This window comes from Coenobita brevimanus, chromosome 65 (genome assembly GCF_032717465.1).
Source record: "Coenobita brevimanus isolate Jiangsu-jjx chromosome 65, ASM3271746v2, whole genome shotgun sequence".
Taxonomy (NCBI): Eukaryota; Metazoa; Arthropoda; class Malacostraca; order Decapoda; family Coenobitidae; genus Coenobita; species Coenobita brevimanus.
In genome coordinates this window covers 51,865,685-51,885,684 of record NC_137018.1, presented here as the reverse complement: position 1 = coordinate 51,885,684, position 20,000 = coordinate 51,865,685, and the positions used below count along the sequence as shown (strand labels likewise).

Genomic DNA, 20,000 nt, shown 5'->3' with positions numbered 1-20,000 from the left:
CACACACACACACACATCCTGTAGGCGGATTGAGTCATACGGTGTCAGTGTAGTGTTGACACGTGTGTGGTGTGGTACTGTGGTGTAGTGTGGTGTGGTGACTGTGGTAAGTATTGTGAATTACTTGGTGTGGTGATGAGTGTGGTAGGTATCGTAAATTAGGTGATGGTGTGGTGTGGTGTGGTATAATGTGGTGTGGTGTGATGTGATCGTAATGTGGTGTAGTGTGGTGTGGTGTGGTGTTAAGTAATAGTAATGTGGTGTGTTGTGGTGTTGTGCTAAGTGATGGTAATGTGATGTGGTGTGGTGTGGTATGACAGTGGTATTGATTAGTGGTGTGGTGTGATGGTGTAGTGCTGTGGTATCATTAACCTGTGATGTATTTATGTGGTGTGGTATAGTGGTGTAGTGTGTGGTGTAACGATCGCAATGTTGACGCTGTGGTGATGGGCGGTGTGGTATATCCCAGTGTGGTATAATTGGGGTTGGTGTGGTATATCCCAGTGTGGTGTGTGATGGTGGTGTGGTATATCCCAGTGTGGTATATGGTGGTGGTGTGGTATATCCCAGTGTGGTATATGATGGTGTGGTATATCCCAGTGTGGTATATGGTGGTGTGGTATATCCCAGTGTGGTATATGGTGGTGTGGTATATCCCAGTGTGGTATATGGTGGTGTGGTATATCCCAGTGTGGTATATGGTGGTGTGGTATATCCCAGTGTGGTATATGATGGTGGTGTGGTATATCCCAGTGTGGTATATGGTGGTGTGGTATATCCCAGTGTGGTATATGGTGGTGTGGTATATCCCAGAGTGGTATATGGTGGTGTAACTGATGGTATTATATAACTATCATGGCTGAGTTTAAATTATTATTATTATTATTATTATTTTCAGGTTAGGACAGATCCCTCGTGGCAGAGGCTAAAATTCTCCATACTCGTTGGCCGTTTCAATTCCGTGTCTGTTTTCGCACTCAGACACACGCACACACACGCACATGCATAATTTAGCGTCCCTGCTGTGTGTATATTGTGCCATGCCAAGCAAAACTCCTTCTGTTGCATATTTAAGACGAAGAGACGGTTTGAACACCTATACTAACGGTTTGCTTTGATGAGATTCTTAAATTTAAATAGGTTGGCGGGAAAATATTTACACTGACTTCGTTGAAACTGACTTTTTTGAAAACGTACTTACAGTTTACTTTGATGATAGTCTTAAATTTAAAAATAGGTTGCCGAGAAAATATCTGAATTGGCTTCTTTGGACGAACTGGCTTTTTGAATTTACACAAACAGCTTAATATGATAGGATTTTTATATTTAAATGACGGGAAAATGTTTAAACTTTGAATTTGTTGTGGCTGTGGATTTTTGCATCAGCTTTAACCCCTTCAGTCCGATGATGTATTATACCGTTTTTACTCTAACTTTTCCCGGATTTTCGTCCTTTTGCAGCTTATTTCACGCACCTCTTCTTCGTGACTAGCACAATAGTCGAGTGTTAATCTGTTGTGGTGACCCAGCATTCAAGATGGAGAGATGGCAGTTTTAGGCCAAGTTAGAGTAAAAGTAGTATAGTGTCTTGCTGCGTCAAGGCGGTTTTATTAATTTTCGAAGTGTCCTGTAAGATTTAATGAGGGCTGTGTCGATCCCCCCCCCCAAGTTCGAAAATTTACCATGCCGAGTAAAATCGTCTGGAGATTGGAAGACTAACAAAGAAGAAGAAAATGATGATGATGATGGTAAATACTGATGATAATGATGATGCTGATGATGGTGAAAGAAAAATAAGCCACAGGAGGGAAGGGGTTAAGTGTATTTTTGTTCCACGTTTAAATTTAACCCATCTCTGCTGTCCTGAGAAACGGAGGGGAGGTAGGGTGCAGCACTAACGAAGGGAGCGTAATGGCGGCTGCTGGACCTTCCGTGTTTACATTGGCTGTCGTGTGTTTGTTGTGATGGGTGGACAACGGTAGCTTGAGGGTGCTGTGTTATGGCCTGGCAGACAGTTAGCATGGCGGGGGTAATGGCTGATTCTATAAATATTTGTACCGTGTAAGGGGTTAAGATGGAGCCAAGGACGAATACCACAGAGTCGTAATCTAGGTGCCATAAGGGGGGTCATAACACGATTTTTTTTTTTTTGGGGGGGGGGGAGGAAGGAGAGGTGTATTATGTATTTTTCCCCTTAATTTTCCTCATTAATTTTCCTCTTACTGAACGGTGGTTGTGCATTTACCCGCGTCTCTACAAAATATTCGTATTTCAAAACAGTTATGAAAGTAAATGGATAGCTGGGCAGTGGGTCAAAGGAACAGTTTATTAGACTTTGAGGTGCATCCGGATACGTATGCAGAAGTAAATATTATTGACGCTGGGGGAGGTATGCGTTCTCCGAGATTGTGTAACGGAGCGGAGTAACCCCGTAGAATTATCAGAGACCGCAAAAGTACTCGTCTGGTAGAGAAAAGGAATGGCAGTAGTAACTCATAAATTTCACACTGTTTTCTAGTGTTATTTGTATTTTTATAGCATCGACAGGGTTTACATCAGTACAAGAGGATAAGAATATGCAACAGGAAGAGTAAATCGCTGAGGGAGAAACGTTGCGAAACCCCCGAAGGCAGCCTACCCGGAGTTGAATTTTTAGGCGGATTCTTGTGACACTAGCACCGGAAGAGTTGACGAAATCTCTCTCTCTCTCTCTCTCTCTCTCTCCGTCGGAATTAGAAACTGTTTGAATTTTGAATAATGAATGTTAAAATATGAAATAGAAATTCGTTTGGGCTAAATTTCTGGTGTTCAAAAATTCAAATGGGTGTGATAACGGCCATCCCCCTTTGTGACGTCACGGGGGTCCAGGCGTGACGTGTGAGTGCCTCTTGTTACTCATTCGGGCATCCTGTGTTGGCTTCTGAGATCCTGAGGTGACGCATAACCAAGGATACCAACCATATAGACATAAAATTAATAAAAATAAAACACACACACAACTGTAGATTCTGGCAAGGCGTAGTAAGTAAAATAAATCGCCTAGGAAGAGGTGTTGGGGACGAGAATTCCTGTTCTTATCTCCCATTGGACCTAGGAAACGTAAACAAAAGAGAATCGATCGCCTGTTGGTTATCAGAACATCAATAATTCCTAGTTTGGGCAGCGATAGGACCTGATAATGTTTTTCAGATAAGACGTAGAATATCTGGAACAATTTTAGAAAGTTACTGCGCAGAAATTGGTCACACAATGCCTACATGAATTTTTAAAGTAACGTAATATTTTCTTTTTTTTCTTCGTATTTTGAAACATGAGTGTCATTGTAGTTTCGGTAAAAAAAATTCTTAACGTGATAGCGCGTAGAAAATGCTATTTTTAGTAATAGCTTAATCATACTGAGTAATTATTATTGGTATTACCCGTACATTATTTATTTATTATTATTATTCTCTCCGACAAGGAGAGTATGTTTTCACCCCTGTTTCTTTGACTTTTAGCAGGATTACTCAAAAACTAAAATAGAGGTTTGGACCAAATATGGTGGGTAGATAGCCCATATCCCAGGGAACAATCGATTAACTTTTGGCACCGAGCCGGATCGTATTACTGATTCTGGATCCAGAAAACACTTTTTGCGAAACCCCAAAACAATGATGTGAAACTTAACCCATTATGAAGAGTGGTTTGGAAATTACGTTGCATTTGTCGGAGAGATGCGCTCCACTGAGTGCCCCTAAAGTTATTATTATTATTGTCATGAAAGTTGTAAACTGAAAGACAGCATATGTTACCGGAAGTACAGTACCTATATCACGCACTGAGAAAGGAAGAAGGCAACACGTAAGTTCCTGGTATAGTCTTGGGATGATCTTTGGCTGTCAGTAGTAATCTAGACATACACGATCAGTAAATACTTAGAATCAGTCTGAATGAAATATTTCAGTGAAACAATGTACCGTGAATGTAATGATAACTGCAATCACTTTTGATATAATGTACTTCTATTGTTGAATTTAGGAAGTTGTCTGCACTGATTTAATTAAATATTACTATTATTATGGTATCGTTAATGCTTACCTAGAGACAACCAGACTACAATCCTAAAGTATATATCCATTGCTCGAAAACGTCTCTCTATCTATTGCCAGACGCCATAATCCCATGAGGGGTGGCCATTTGACTTTGAGTTATTTGTTTTACAGGGAGGGGCACTAACCCTCCACCAACCCATTTGTTGACACGTAGGGAGCACGTATGGTTTGGTTATATGGTTACCACCCAGCGTTGTAAATGGTTTCTTGGCTTACAGGAAACCATTTGGCTTGTCACTCAACGTAAAGCCACCTGTAAAGGAAAGAAAAAGAAAAACAATAAGCAGTGACAGGAAAGATGGGAGAAATAGGAAGAGAGTAATTTATATAATTATATTGTTTCTTCGTTTTTAATGCCAACATGGTTTAGCCTCGTGGGTGATATATATATATATATATATATATATATATATATATATATATGAATGGAATGTTGCTGAACAAATGGGACCATTGTCAAAAGCTGAGTTTCGTCTGGTTACAAGACATGGCCATGGGGACTGTGAGCACGAGTGAACACTGCCATTGTCTGGAAAACCACAGGAAATGCTTCACATCGAATACAAAGATAAAATGTCGAGGAAAACTATAGGCTTGGCTGAAGTTCTTAAAAATGTATGATTCAGAGGCGTCATCTTAACGGTTACATGATGATTTGAGCGAACGCAGATTGGTTGAGAAATTGAGAATATATCCTGTATGGTCTTAAGAGAAATGTTATATATATTTTAAAATGAAATCCAAATTAAAATCGTTATAAATTCATGTGCCTTGGATAACATGAAAACTACGAAAACAGGACTGGAAATTAGCAAAAATCGAAGTTTAGTCTTACCCGCCGACGACCCCTGGCAACCGTCTATCATTCATATATGATAAAAGCGCGCCAAACGACATTCGAGTCTGGCCATAACGGACGCCAAAAATCCATAGTGATGTATCGTTCCTAGTATAATGGCGGCTGTATATCACGGTTTTATATATATATGTAAAGCGATTTATTTATTTATTTATTTATTTGCCATAATTTTTTGAGTTTGGTGGTATATTGAGGTTGGTAGATTGGTTTTATGAATGTAAATTTTAAAATGATTCTTGGTTTCCTGTTGCTTTATCTCGTAACGGATGGGGGTGTTCGATGAGAGAGAGAGAGAGAGAGTACAAAGGGGTACAAAGGCAAACAGTAGCATACATATTGGGCAATTCGAGGCTGAGAGAGAGAGAGAGAGAGAGAGAGTAAAAGAGTACAAAGGAAACTAAACAGCAACAGACCCATTTAGCAATTGAGGTTGTGTTTGTGTGTGTGTGTGTGTGAGAGAGAGAGAGAGAGAGAGAGAGAGAGAGAGAGAGAGAGAGAGAGAGAGAGGATGTAGACTTTATGATACTAATCCAATCAATGGCCACGTGGAGTCAGGAGATAGTAAGCCCCATGTGACCTATTTCGGGACATGAATCAAAGGAGTGAGACTTCCACACACGCAGTCAATAGTTCCTTTACACTTCACCCTTTATCGTAACTTCCTTAATCTTGCTGCTTGGATTCTGTCTGTCTGCCTGTCTGTCTGTCTCTGTCTCTCTCTCTCTCTTGATGGATGTGATGAATTCTGAGCGCCGTAAAGGCCAAAGAAGAGTGAAAGTGGTGCAAGAGACGGGAAATTCGCTGCGAGAGAGAGAGAGAGAGAGAGAGAGAGAGAGAGAAATTCCTTACACTGGCCTCTTCTAAGAACTTGTACTAAACGTGTCGAAGCTCTCTCTCTCTCTCTCTCTCTCTCTCTCTCTCTCTCTCTCTCGCATTTCGTGATATTGGCAACTCTCCGACAAGCATCTCATTTCATCTTTTGACAGCTCTCTCTCTCTCTCTCTCTCTCTCTCTCTCTCTCTCTCTCTCTCATTTCGTTCTTTTAACATCTCCGACAAACAATCTCTCTCTCTCTCTCTCTCTCTCTCTCTCTCTCTCTCTCTCTCTCTCTCTCTCTTTCATTTTGTTCTTTTAACATCTCCGACAAACAATCTCTCTCTCTCTCTCTCTCTCTCTCTCTCTCTCTCTCTCTCTCTCTCTCTCTCTCTCTCTCTCTCTCTCATTTCGTTCTTTTAACATCTCCGACAAACAATCTCTCTCTCTCTCTCTCTCTCTCTCTCTCTCTCTCTCATTTCGTTCTTTTAACATCTCCGACAAACAATCTCTCTCTCTCTCTCTCTCTGTTTCGTTCTTTGACAGCCCCGACATTCTCTCTCTCTCTCTCTCTCTCTCTATTTCTTTTGACAGTCCCGACAAACCTCTCTCTCTCTCTCTCTCTCTCTCTCTCTCTCTCTCTCTCTCCTCATTTCGTTCTTTTAACATCTCCGACAAACAACACTCTCTCTCTCTCTCTCTTTCCTCATTTCGTTCTTTTAACATCTCCGACAAACAACACTCTCTCTCATTTCGTGATATTGACAGCTCTCCGACAAGCATCTCATTTCATCTTTTGACAGCTCTCTCTCTCTCTCTCTCATTTCGTTCTTTTAACATCTCTGACAAACAACTCTCTCTCTCTCTCTCACATTTCGTTCTTTAAACAGCTCCGACTCTCTCTCTCTCTCTCTTGACAGCCGTGACAAACCTCTCTCTCTCTCTCTCTCTCTCGTAGTCGGCCGCCGGGAAAACATATCGTACGGCCGCGTTAAGGAGACTACCAGTGAGAGCATTTGAGTCGCGCGTTTGAAATTCATCCTTAAAATTGGTGCTATACTCTTTTCACCTTAACTTGGCCTAAAATTGACGTCTCTCCATGTGAGTATTGAGTTGTAGCTGTAGATTAAGATTAGAATATGATGCTAGTCACGAAGATGTGTCGTGGAAGGGATGTAGAGGCGTTATTATTATTGTTATTGTTATTATTATTGTTATTACCGGTATTATTGTTATTTTTATTATTATTATTATTATTATTATTATCATTATTACTGATATTATTATTATTATTATTATTATTATTGTTGTTATTATTATCATTATTATTATTATTATTACCGGTTTTATTATTATTATTATTATTATTATTTCCTGTTACTCCTAGCTTTTATTCAGTTAGAGATTTTTTGAACTAGAGGGTTAAACATAGCCTTCATTAACCCTTTCACTACGAGCACGTCTTACTATATTGCTGCTACCTCCAGACGATTTTATTCAGACTGGAAGAGCCCCCCCCATAGCGGTGAAGGGGTTAATAAAGACTGGTCCATATTCCTTAACACCTTTTCCTGACCGATTTATTTTTGGATATGGCTGGCTAATATCCTTTCGTAATTTATTTAGGCAGAGTGTGGCGATAATGGAAGGATTTATGTAACACAAGAGGAGGGCATGGTGTAATAAGCCTAATAAATCGCCTACGAGAAGGTGTTAGGGAGCCTCCTCAAGAGTATCGGCGTACTGTATATCTAACCCCTCCAGTTCGAAAAAAAAGCTGAATTAAATCGTCAGGAGAGCAAGAATAGAGAATAAAAAAATCTGAAGGTAGCAAGAATAAGAAATAATTGTGTATAGGAAAAAGAAAAAAAAATTGTGGGTGGGAAAAATAAAATAAATCGTCTGGAGGCAAAGAAAAATAAAATGAAACTAAAATCGTCTGGAGGAAAAAAATTAAAAATAAAATCGTTCGAAGACAAGAAAAATCAAATAAAAAATAAAATCGTCTGGAGGAAAAAAGTAAATAATAAAATCGTCTGGAGATAGGAAAAATAAAATAAATAAAATCGTCTGGAGGCAAAAAGTAAAATAAAAAATAAAATCGTCTGGAGCAAAACAAATAAAGTCTGGAGAAAAAAATAAAAAATAAAATCGTCTGGAGAAAGGAAAATAAAATAAAAAAATCGTCTGGAGGAAAAATAAAATAAAATCGTCTGGAGAAAATAAAATAAAAAATAAAATCGTCTGGAGGCAAAAAAATAAAATAAATAAAATCGTCTGGAGGCAAAAAAATAAAATAAAAAATAAAATCGTCTGGAGGTAGGAAAAATAAAATGGTAAAAAAGAAAGTCGGCGGTATAAAAGGGGTTAAGCCGTGTGAGATAGCTCTAATATCAGTTTTCCTCTAGCTGACACCGCCATTGTGAGAGAGAGAGAGAGAGAGAGAGAGAGAGAGAGAGAGAGAGAGAGAGAGAGAGACAGACAGACAGACAGAACATACGTATACATGTATCGGGTACGTGCGAATTTATGGTTACGTGTGTGTGTGTATGTGTGTGTGTGTGTGTGTGTGTGTGTGCCCATGGCATATGTGCTTGTTCATTTAGCCAAGTCCACTTTAAAACTCCCCTCTACTACTACTACTACTACTACTATTACTACTACTATGGGGAATGTATTAAGTAGGCAGCATGATATTAACGTGGCTTATGTGTAAAATATTAATGTTTATAAATATCTTGGAGAATGTTAAAATGGTTGATGTGGGAATGTATGTGGTAAGGGTGGGGTGCTTGGGGAGGCTCCTAAGACCACGAGTACATGGCATCTTGGCTTGTATTACTGGAAATATATAGAAGTTCATTCCAGGTCAGCTTTTTATTTATCTATCTATCTGTCTGTCTGTCTCTGTATCTATGTATCTACTTATTTAGATACCTGTGTAGAACTCTGTCTATATATATATGCGTTTACCTATCTATCTCTGTTTATATACCTGTCTTTGTGTCTGTCTGTCCGTCTGTCTCGAATATTCTTCACGCACTCCCGTCACAGTAACGTAACAGCCTTGAATGAAACACACGAAGCCGTTTACCAATCCCACCGTTACGCTACACTACTTCCGTCACTCGTCGCCGGTGTACCGTGACGCTATTGTTTATACGGCCATAATTACGCGTACGGTTTTCCTTTATTACTGGTTAATTATTTGATTATTAACATTTTCATTACGGTGGTGGATTGTCATTTATTCATGCCTTTACTGGAAGATTTAATTTAACTTTAAAAACTCGTAGTGAAGGGGTTAATGAAGGCTTTACCGGTATCTAAACACCTCCGTTAAAAAAATGTAAACTTTTTAAATTCGTCTGTATGAAATAATAATAATAATAATAATAATAATAATAATAATAATAAATGTAATAGCAACAACAACAATGGTGGTGGTGGAGATAATAATAATAATAATAATAATTATAAAATTAATAGTAAAAACTACAATGGTGGTGATGGAGATAATAATGATAATAATAATAATAATAATAATAATAATAATTAGGCTTCCTCTAAAAAAAAATCTGAACGGAAGCAGCGGCCTATAATTACCGTCTCTCTAAGAACACCAGGACCAGTTCTGTTCGTGTCACGGTCGCAGGAAGGATATGTGTGGCCAGTATGCAACCCCCTTATAATCGAAGTGTCTTTCTGCTAATGTCTCTGCGCTGCGTTATTTTCAGTGTATATGACATTTTATATAAGTTTCTTTTACTAAAACTCAGAAGAAATGGAGAACTGAATAAATATACTACTAAAAACTGCCATGGAATAATATAATAATAATAATAATAATAATAATCGAGCTACACCTCGGGCATTTCGCAGAACGTGGTGGCCCGTCCTGGAGGTGGGACGGTCGCAGGAAGGAAAATGTAAACACCGCAGCTATTTCCACCTCACGCACCGCCTTGCTCTCATGTCTTGCTCTACCACTGCTGTTATTTGAACCGCTGGTGTTTGGAACGCTGTAATTACTGTTAGATGTTGGTTTATACTTTGTCTCATTTTGTTATGTTATTATGTTTGCACAACAGGTACGCAGTGCTGTGATTTTGCTTTACTTCTGTTGGCTTATATTGTCTGCTTTGTTAATAGTTTTGCTTGATATATTGTTTTCGCTTTACTATTAAATCGCTGTTTTTTTTTTTTTTTAGCCTATCGTGACACTTTGCATTAGCATGAAGTTATATTAGTATGGTCTTAGTATTTGGGAACTAGTATTAGAAATAGTTATTTAAAGTCTTGTTCATAATAGTTTACTGATGATCATTATATATATACATACATACAGACACACACACACACACACACACACACACACACACACACACACATGTATATATATATCATAGTTAAATGGGTTTAAGAAGTGTACAAGCTTAAGCACTTAGAGAAGCTATGGTAATGGGAGGCCCTGCTGGGTGATGGTGGTGGTGGTGGAGGAGCAGGAGGAGGAGGATGAAGATGAAGAGGGGGATAAAGAGGAGGAGGGAAGAGATGGAAAATGAGGGGGGATGTGGTGGAGGAGAAGAAGAGAAGGGGAAAAAACTAAGAGAGGGGAGGGAAGAAGCGGGATAAGACGGAGGAAAGGGGAGAGAGAGAGAGAACCGAAAAGGGAAGAGAAAGAATAAGGTAGATAAACGTGGGAAGAGTAAGGAAGAAAAAGCAAGAGGAGGAAGAAGAGATGGTCGAGAAGAGACGAGAGGTGGGAAGAAGTGGGAAGAGGAGGATAGAAAAAGGGAGGAGAAAAGAAGGTGAGAAGGTGGAGGAGAGATGGGAGTCATTGTTTTATCCTCCCCTTCCCTACTACTACTACTACTGCTACCGTACAACAACAACAGCTACTACTACTACTACTACTACTACTGCTACCGTACAACAACAGCTACTACTACTACTACTACTACCACCACCACCACCACAGTAAAACGACTAACAACAACAACAACTACTACTACTACTACTATTATTACCAACACTACTACTATCATTGGTATTAGTAGAAGTAGTCTCTCTCTCTCTCTCTCTCTCCTTGACAATGCCACCTTGTTCAGAAGAGACACGCGTGCGCACACACACACACATACATAATTGCGCGTTAATCTTACACAACGCACATACAGATACACACATACAGAAGTCTAACACACACACACACACACACACACACACACACACACACACACACACACACACACACACACACACACACACAGCACAACTCGCGATTATAATTATACAAGCATACATTCCAAAATAACATACATTTATATATACTGTACATACATGCATACACAAGACGCACACAACACACATGACCATAAGTACACAGAAGCCCAACACATACATACATACGTACATACTTAACGTGCACACACACACACACACACACACACACACACACACACACACACACACACACACACACACATGTATAGCCTTGAAATAAAACACACCTGTAAATATATGCGCTTATCGTGCACACCTGCACTCATGAATACATGAATATTTACTGTGTATAATTACACACACACACACACACACACACACACACACACACACACACACACACACACACTGACGCAACACACCAGGCCCCCGGGAGAACTTGATGACTAGCTTCTTTCGGCAATATTATGCAACTTAAAAAATCCTCCCCTGCCCTCTCTCTCTCTCTCTCTCTCTCTCTCTCTCTCTCTCTCTCTCTCTCTCTCTCTCTATATATATATATATATATATATATATATATATATATATATATATATATATATGTATGTATGTATTTATACATACATACAAACGGTGTTCTCAAAGCAGAAATTTGCAAAAGTGCCGAATCAACCAAACTGAACGGTGGAAAAATAAGACGCTGTGTCAAAAAAAACCCTTATTATCGCCCGCCTTTAGCATAATATTTTTGCCAGCGTCTGTGTGTGTGTGTGTGTGTGTGTGTGTGTGTGTGTGTGTGTGTGTGTGTGTTCTCAACATATCTCGAAATGTTGTGGACGAATTTTCACTAAATCCTTCCCGAAATATCAACTATGTGGATGTGCAGAAGCCTATTACTTTTGGTGTGGATTTGATCAGTGACGGCCGAATGCCAGCCCCATGTGTTTTTTAATATGGACTGGCTTTTTGTGAAGAGCGGTGACTGAATTCCGTAGAGTTTTGCCTCTTTTTTTTTTTTTCAAATTTACTTTGTGGGTAATTTGTACCTTATTGAACAAGATATTTTGGCGGGCGATTAGCATTCTACCCCCGATTGCTTTTGTTACATTTATGGATGCCTTTGAGTTTATCCCTTTTTACTGCGTCTCCCTTACCGAATGACCCTTATCGGACAAAAGATTGAAGCATTTAGCAGTGGAAACGGATGTGGAGAATGAAAGATGAGTTTAGCGGGTAATGCACTCGGCTTTATGCGTCTGAATCTACGGACAAGTTTCGCGACCGATCAGAGAGAGAGAGAGAGAGAGAGAATGATACCATCTGTGTGTGTGTGTGTGTGTGTGTGTGTGTGTGTGTGTGAGAGAGAGAGAGAGAGAGAGAGAGAATGATACCATCTGTGTGTGTTTGTGTGTGTGTGTGTGTGTGTGAGAGAGAGAGAGAGAGAGAGAGAATGATACCATCTGTGTGTGTGTGTGTGTGTGTGTGTGTGTGTGTGTGAGAGAGAGAGAGAGAGAGAGAGAGATGTTGGGTTAGGTAACACTAAACTAACTAGCAGTGTGGGTTAGCACGTATTCTGTACATTAAGCTAGGGTATTACATAAGCTAAATGAATAATGCCTTTATTGTTAGCTGGGTGTTATTAGTAAACCCTTTAGAAAGACAGATAGATAGATAGGTAGATAGGTAGGTAGGTAGGTAAGTAAGTAGGCAGGTAGGTAGGTAGGTAGATGGATGGATGGATGGATAGCTAAACTGAGAGAGAGAGAGAGAGAGAGAGAGAGAGAGAGAGAGAGAGAGAGAGAGAGAGAGAGAGAGAGAGAAGAAGGGGAAGGAATATAAAGCCAAGATAAAGATCGGAGAAGCGAAAGAAGAGAGAAAAAGATAAGAGGAGGAGGAAGAAGAGTGTGGAGGGAAAGAGAATAAGAAGCAGAGGAGTGGAAGAAGAGGGGGACGGGAGGAAAGATGAAACTGAGATATGGGTGAGGGGAAAGGTGGGGGGGGGGTGTCTGTGGAGGAAAAGAGGACGAAAAGAGGAGGGGGAGGAGTAAAAAAAGAGGAAAAGAGTAGGAAATATAAGAGGATGGAAGGTAAAGAATACGAGAGGAGGAGAGGATCAGGAAGATGAAGTTAAGATTAAGAGGAGTAAGAGGAATGAGAAGAGGAGGAGAGGAAGAGAAGATGGAAGAATGAGGAAGACAATAGAGGAAAGATGAGAGGAAAGAGGAGGTGGGGGGAGTCTGTGAGGAGGAGCAGAGGAAGAAAGAGGAAGAGTAAGAATATAAAAGGGAAGATGAGGCAGGATGAAGAGAGCAAGAAAGAGAGAGAAGTGGAGAAGAGAAGAAGAAGAGGGGAAACAAAAGAAAGAGAGAGGTGAAGAGAAAGAAATGAGTAAGAATATAAGAGGAAGAAGAAGAGGCAAGATAAAGAGTGTAAGAAAGTAAGTGAAGAGAGCAAGAAATAGAGAGAAGAGTAAGTTAAGTAAGACATAAGTAGGAGGAGAGTGGCAAAGGAAAGCTGAGTGCTGTGTAAAGATGAAAGATGAAAGGAGTCTCTGTGTATTATCTGACTCCCATGTGCTACTACCACTACTACTACTACTACTGCTACTACTACTACTACTACTCGGCTGCACTGACCTACTACGCTGTTAGGCCTGTGCAAGAAATATACCAACTCAAAAGATGTTGGTAATTGTCTTGTTTGTTACCAGGCGCGTAGTTGGTAAGCAGGGTGTGTGTGTGTGTGTGTGTGTGTGTGTGTGTGTGTGTGTGTGTGTGTGTGTGTGTATGCTGCATATATGTGTGTGTGCAGTGTGTGTTGTGTGTGTGTGTGTGTGTGTGTGTGTGTGTGTGTGTGTGTGTGTGTGTGTGTGTTTATTCTTAGTGTTATTTTGCAATCTCCTCCGCAGCCTACGTGCCTAATGGTGAAATTCTCAACAAAACCACAAACATTTCACACTTCCATTTTCACTTGCTTCCAGACCCTCCTAAATTATGAAAGATTAAAATTATACACATCACATAATATATATATATATAGTTAATAGCCCTTTTTATTTATACTTTTTTTTTTCACCTTACTATACTCTGTTCACTTTAAGTAGGTGTAAAATTGCCGTATCTCCATCTTGAATGTTGAGGTGTTATATACATGAGATTAATATGAGAATACTGTGCTAGTCACGAAGAAGTGCAGTGGGATGGAGGTTGAGCCAAAGTATTCTTGTATTCTGCTTGAGTTACGGGGAAATAAACTACAAAATGACGAAGATTTCTACCAAGTTAAAATTAATGAACTTCAGAAAGGTGGACTGTTAACACAGTAATGTCCACTTTGCTGGGCTTATTGTTATTATTATTATTGTTAGTATTAGTATTAGTATTACCGGTATTGTTACTACTACTACTACCACCACCACCACCGTACTACTGCTACTACTACTACTACTACTACTACTACAGTACTACTACTACTACTTAGTTTTTGGACAATTTATTTTTCCGAATATAAGTATAATAGTTCCAGGGATATGCTTTTCTCACTTTTTTTTCTGTTAATCGATGGAGTTTCAGATGTTTGAATTTTTAAAGAAAGCTGTTTGAATGTTTAAAGAAAGAGCCAAAGGTTTTAACCCTGAGTAAAGGTCTTAACCCTTCCCCCCCCTCTCTCTCTCTCTCTCAACACATTAGGAAGTAGGAAGGTAAAAGGCACCATTAGCCAAGACGGAGAGAGAACCATGACCACCCATCACTCCCCAAACCTTCGCCTCCTTCGCAGTTATTCACTTTGCGTGCTTGTCTTTTGCATATTTGAACACCTGACGGCATATATTGATGCTCCTTGCATATTTATTTATTTTCAGGATTGGTATGTGTGGATGTATAACTAGGTTTATATCTGTTACGCCTGTTTATACGGTAGATCCCTTTTGTTATGATTTGACACAAACAAGATGGCCGCCTTTTCCCCATCCGTATGTTTACTCAAAAAATCTTCCCTGACTGATAAAATTTCCATGTGTTTTACTTGCAGGGTTAGATTAAAAGGTACCAATATTCACCAGCTCATTTCTCTCTCTCCCAGGTTGTGGTGGAGCGGAGAAATCAAGGAAAATAAGCCAAGGGAAATCTCGAATGTAAACAAACGGCGAGCCTCAGAGGGGGATGATTGCCGCGCTTATACGGGATCACTAAACCAGGGCTGGGCAAATAATCAGGCTGGTCCTACGGCACTTGAACGCCCCCTGGATAAACATATTAAAGTGTAACCCTGGGGTCGAGTTCACGCAGCTGATTAAACGCTGGAAGATGGCGTCGTTGGAGGTGATATGAACTGAAGTGATACAAAGTGGCGCCAAAGTGTGGAAACTTGAATGTGCCAAGCTGAATGACAGACCAATTGAGGATCCCCCATCCAAGTTGAGCGAAGTAATAAAAAAAAAGTGTATTGTAAGTTCAGTTTAATCTTGAAATGAAAGTGAGTAAACAACATAAAAATAAGGTGCATGTGTAATAAAGTGGCAGAGATAGAGCAGTCTAGAACAAGTTGGATAGGTTATAAAACAAATTTGCGGAACATCTGCCCTCCAAAAGTTACAAGTGGCATGTGCGTTGGTGAATAAAGAACATACCCCCACTGGAAAAAGTTGCAGAAGGGAAAAGAAAAATGCGATGAAAAAGTAATCGTTCAAGAAGTAAAAAGTGACACAGATTTCAAGAGGTAACTAAAACCCAAACACGAAATAGACTTGCAGAGGTAAAGAAACTGCAACCAGAAAAAACTACAAAAAATCAGTTGAACGGAGGTAATTAAATAGCAGCTAGAAACAAATTACGAGTAAAAAAAAAAAAAGAAAAAGAAATATGTATAGGTGAACAAGCAGCCTCAAAAACAAGTTACAAGCGAATCACATGTGCAGAGGCGAATGAACAGCAACCTGGACAAGTTACAAGTAAAACAAATGTGCAGGGACGAGTAAACAAGTGTCTCAAACAAGTTGCAAGTGCAGGAAAATTGCAAGAAGGAAAAAGGATGGCGGCGTTCGAGAGCTGTTGCTGCTGTAGCCTGCGAGCCGGGAGCGCCTTCATCGGTATTCTAGGCCTGGTAGGTGCACGCTGGCAATACTCAATGTTGGGCCGGGACGTGACGCCGCCTCCCAAATACCAACCGGGCGAATAGGCTGGGATGGCCCTGACACTGGCTATGTACGCTTGAATGGCAAATAGTTAGTCCTCGAATGTGTTAGTTAACCTGAGATACTACCGGTATACAAGCAAGCTAAACGTACAAAATAAATAAATAATAATCAACTAGCTGGGAAAAATAGGTTGGGATGGCTCTGATACTGACTATGTACGCTTGAATGACAAATAGTTAGTCCTTGGATGTGGTGGTACGTGATAGATTTTTGGTATGACTCAGAAAATACCAACCAGCCTGGGAGAATAGGCCGGGATGACTCAGATACTATGTACGCGTGAATGGCAAATGGTTAGTCAATGGATGTGGTAACTAGCTTGGAATACAATACAAGCAAGCTAAACGTGCAAAATAGTCGACTAGCTGGGGAAAAATGGGCCGGGATGACTCAAATACTGACTGTGTAGGCGTGAATGACAAATATTTAGTCTTTGGATGTTTTAGTTACTCTGAAATAATACCTGATGGATTTTAGTATGACTCAGAAAAATACCGTCTGTCTGTGGAGATTAGGTTAGGATGGTTGGAGATTAGGTTAGGATGGTTGGTGATTGGTTAGGATGGTTGGAGATTGGTTAGGAAGGTTGGATATTAGGTTAGGAAGGTTGGATTTTGGGTAGGATGGTTGGAGATTAGGTTAGGATGGTTGGAGATTGGTCAGGATGATTGGAGATTGGTCAGGATGGTTGGAGATTAGGTTAGGATGGTTGGAGATTAGGTTAGGATGACTGGAGATTGGTTAGGATGGTTGGAGATTGGTTTGGGTGGTTGGAGATTGGTCAGGATGATTGGAGATTTGGTCAGGATGGCTGGAGATTGGTTAGGATGGCTCAAACTCTCACTGCGTTGGCTTGAATGACAAATATTAGACAGGATTGCTTTTTTATCCTTTTTAGTAAGTGTAGACATGAAAAATGTGAGCTCCCGTACTTGAGGACATAGGCTAGGGGCTCAAAAACTGAATCTAGGGACTTAAAATTCAAATATATAGTTAAATGATACTTGATGCTGTTACTTTGCGATCAATCAAGGCGTAGATTTATAACATGGTGGTATGGCTTTGAAAATATCTACTACTCGCGGATATAAACTAGATTGGCTTAAATACTGTCTAGATTTGAATGTCCTATATCTGTTTAAATAGGAATGTGTGTGTGTGTGTGTGTGTGTGTGTGTGTGTGTGTGTGTGTGTGTGTGTGTGTGTGTGTGTGTGTGTGTGTGATGGCAGGACACAATACTGGCGGAATTTTATCGACAAACTTTAGGTCACGGCTGTACGCAAGACTACACGTTAAATACCGGTACTGTAACGGCAGAAATATAAACTGATCATCGTGCTAACTAAATTGTCGCTAATATACACAGCAGGTAGAGCCAGTTCCATCACACCTCATCCCTCTACACTGACTACTAAGAGGAAGAATTTGGCGCGGGAAAGAGTTCTGGCATACCACATACCCGTCTGATTTCCGTATGGGAGACGGGGGGTGTATGCTGGGGGGAGGGCAGCGAAATGGCAGGGGACAGGGCGACATGGAGGCGATTTGTTTGTCGCCACCCTTTACGGGATTAATTCGTCTGGCCATAGATAGATAGATAGAGTTCCACCAACCTTCTTTTCGCCACCCTTTACGGGATTGAGGCGTCTGGCTGTAGGTAGATAGATTTCCACCAACCTTCTATTGCACCTTTTGGCATGTTTACAAAATGAAATCAGTTACCGGAAAAAAACCTTCTTTGGAATTTTCGTCAAGGAAATTCACGCCCAAAATGAGGGTATTTGGTTTTAAATGAATGGGTAAATTTGAAGGTAATTTAGCATTGTCTAGTATTGATGTGGAATTACGCTGCGGTGTTGGTGAAGGTCGTCTATTAAGTGGCTTGTGGATATTACGTAACACCTCTTCCTTGGCGATTTATTCTGCATATACATTGTACACCTCAGTATCTTCTTGTATGTTATCAGTTAATAGCGGAAAGTGGAATGTTAAGGTCTCTAATTCTCACCGGGTAAGGAGTCTCCCTAACACCTCTTCCCTAACGACTTATTTTCATCCATTAATATCCTCTTTTTGCCTCTTACAGCTGTCTTTTTAATGTCGACAAGATTGAATGAATAACGCACAAGAATATAGTAACGGGGCAGAATCAGAAATAAACCGGTAAGGAAGAGGTGTTAGTGAGCTTCCTAACCGCATGAGAATATCGCCCAAGGTGTAATATACAAAATAAATCGCTAAGGAAAATGAACCACGAAGCATCATGGTCCAAGAGTTTAGAGTTTTGCTTAAGACGCTGAGATGTAAAAATTTTCTTTAGGGTTACATATATTTACAAGAAAGTTTTGGTTTTCCTCTCTGGCAGTGACCATGGCCTCTCCTGCAGCTGATGAGTTCCCGAGGGTATAAATAGCTTACCGTAATTGTGTAGCAGTGTGGGTGTTTTGCAGTTTAACCGACCAGCAGTGTGTGTGTGTGTGTGTGTGTGTGTGTGTGTGTGTGTGTGTGTGTGAAGCTTTGTAGAAATGGTACCGTACTCTGCAGATGTGGAGAGTGTTCCTTACGTGTCAGTTTTCTGGATTTTAACTTGCCTACAAATGATATATCCATTATCATCTCCATCAGCGACGTTGGACAGAGGTTGTATATTCATCCTGCTATTTTGTGTGCAAGATATATAAAAAAGTTGTAAACGGATTTCACTGGGGTGTAGTGGATAGGTGAGCAGTGGGTAAGGGAAGGGCGTAATGAATTTCGAAAAGGATCCAGACACGGATGCAGGAATAAATCAAACTTTATTGGCATTGATGGAGGTATGCACTCTTAGCTTTTGTGTAACAGGGCAGAGTGAGTCCGTAGAATTAACTGGCTGTGAACCCGTAAAAGTTTATTCGTCTGGTAGGAAAGAGGATTACAGTAGCAAAAGTTCGATTGGCGTTGACGGAGGCATGCGTTCTATGAAGGCTTTCTAATTACTAAAGTTGCATTGAATTTTTACTTACGATAGATGCCAACGTAACTCAAGTACAGTACATCATGATTTGTAACTTTGGATCGATAAATATGGTTAAATTATACATCATAAAACAATAAAATTAAATCATACCAGTGATTAGGAGGTAGTAAAACAATAAAGTGCTAGGAATGAGTAGAGGCGCCGTTAGGTTTTGCAGAGTAACCGACGTAAACACCAATCGCGTCAGCTGGTGCTTGCGGTTGGCTAAATCTGTTCGTTGAATTAATCTTGCGAAAATCACCGCAGCTCCAGAAATTATCGCTCAAGACCCGCAGTAAAAGCCGGCATGGTTGCATTCTCCTCAGGGCAATCTCAGGAAAATAGAAAAAAAGGAAAAAGCGGTGCGGGAATGAATTGAATTTGAAAATGAGCCCGTCTTGAACATCCGGCCACAGTTTTCCCACATTTACGCTACATGCCGTAATAAAACCCACGGCTCTTGGGTTTTATTTGGTGCTATTAGATGGGTTTATTGGGGCTTTTAAGAGAGAGAGAGAGAGAGAGAGAGAGAGAGAGAGAGAGAGAGAGAGAGAGAGAGAATATTAAAGGTAAGGTACGAAAAGGTTACAAGGCAGAAAGTTAAAGGTTCCTTGAAAGAGAGAGAGAGACTTTACACATGAAGCAAGAAAATTAATGGTATGGAAAGGTTAGAGGGTAAAAGGCTGGTAAGTTTCTACAACCGTGCGAGAGAGAGAGAGAGAGAGAGAGAGAGAGAGAGAGAGAGAGAGAGAGTTACCCTCTCATCCCAAACGTGCTCCTATCTAAACCAAATCTAGCAGCAAACACTGAACAAATAG

General features: G+C 40.2%; 1 protein-coding gene across 1 annotated transcript in view; it reads left to right on the top strand.

Annotated features, from left to right (window-relative positions):
- LOC145405113 (uncharacterized) overlaps positions 1-20,000 on the top strand; it is a 49,092-nt gene that overhangs the window by 8,765 nt on the left and 20,327 nt on the right. The window contains exon 2 of the mRNA XM_080276630.1: positions 15,073-16,092. Coding sequence (XP_080132756.1) covers positions 16,021-16,092 — 72 coding nt within the window. The 5' untranslated portion in view covers positions 15,073-16,020. The remainder of the gene's footprint in view (positions 1-15,072; positions 16,093-20,000) is intronic.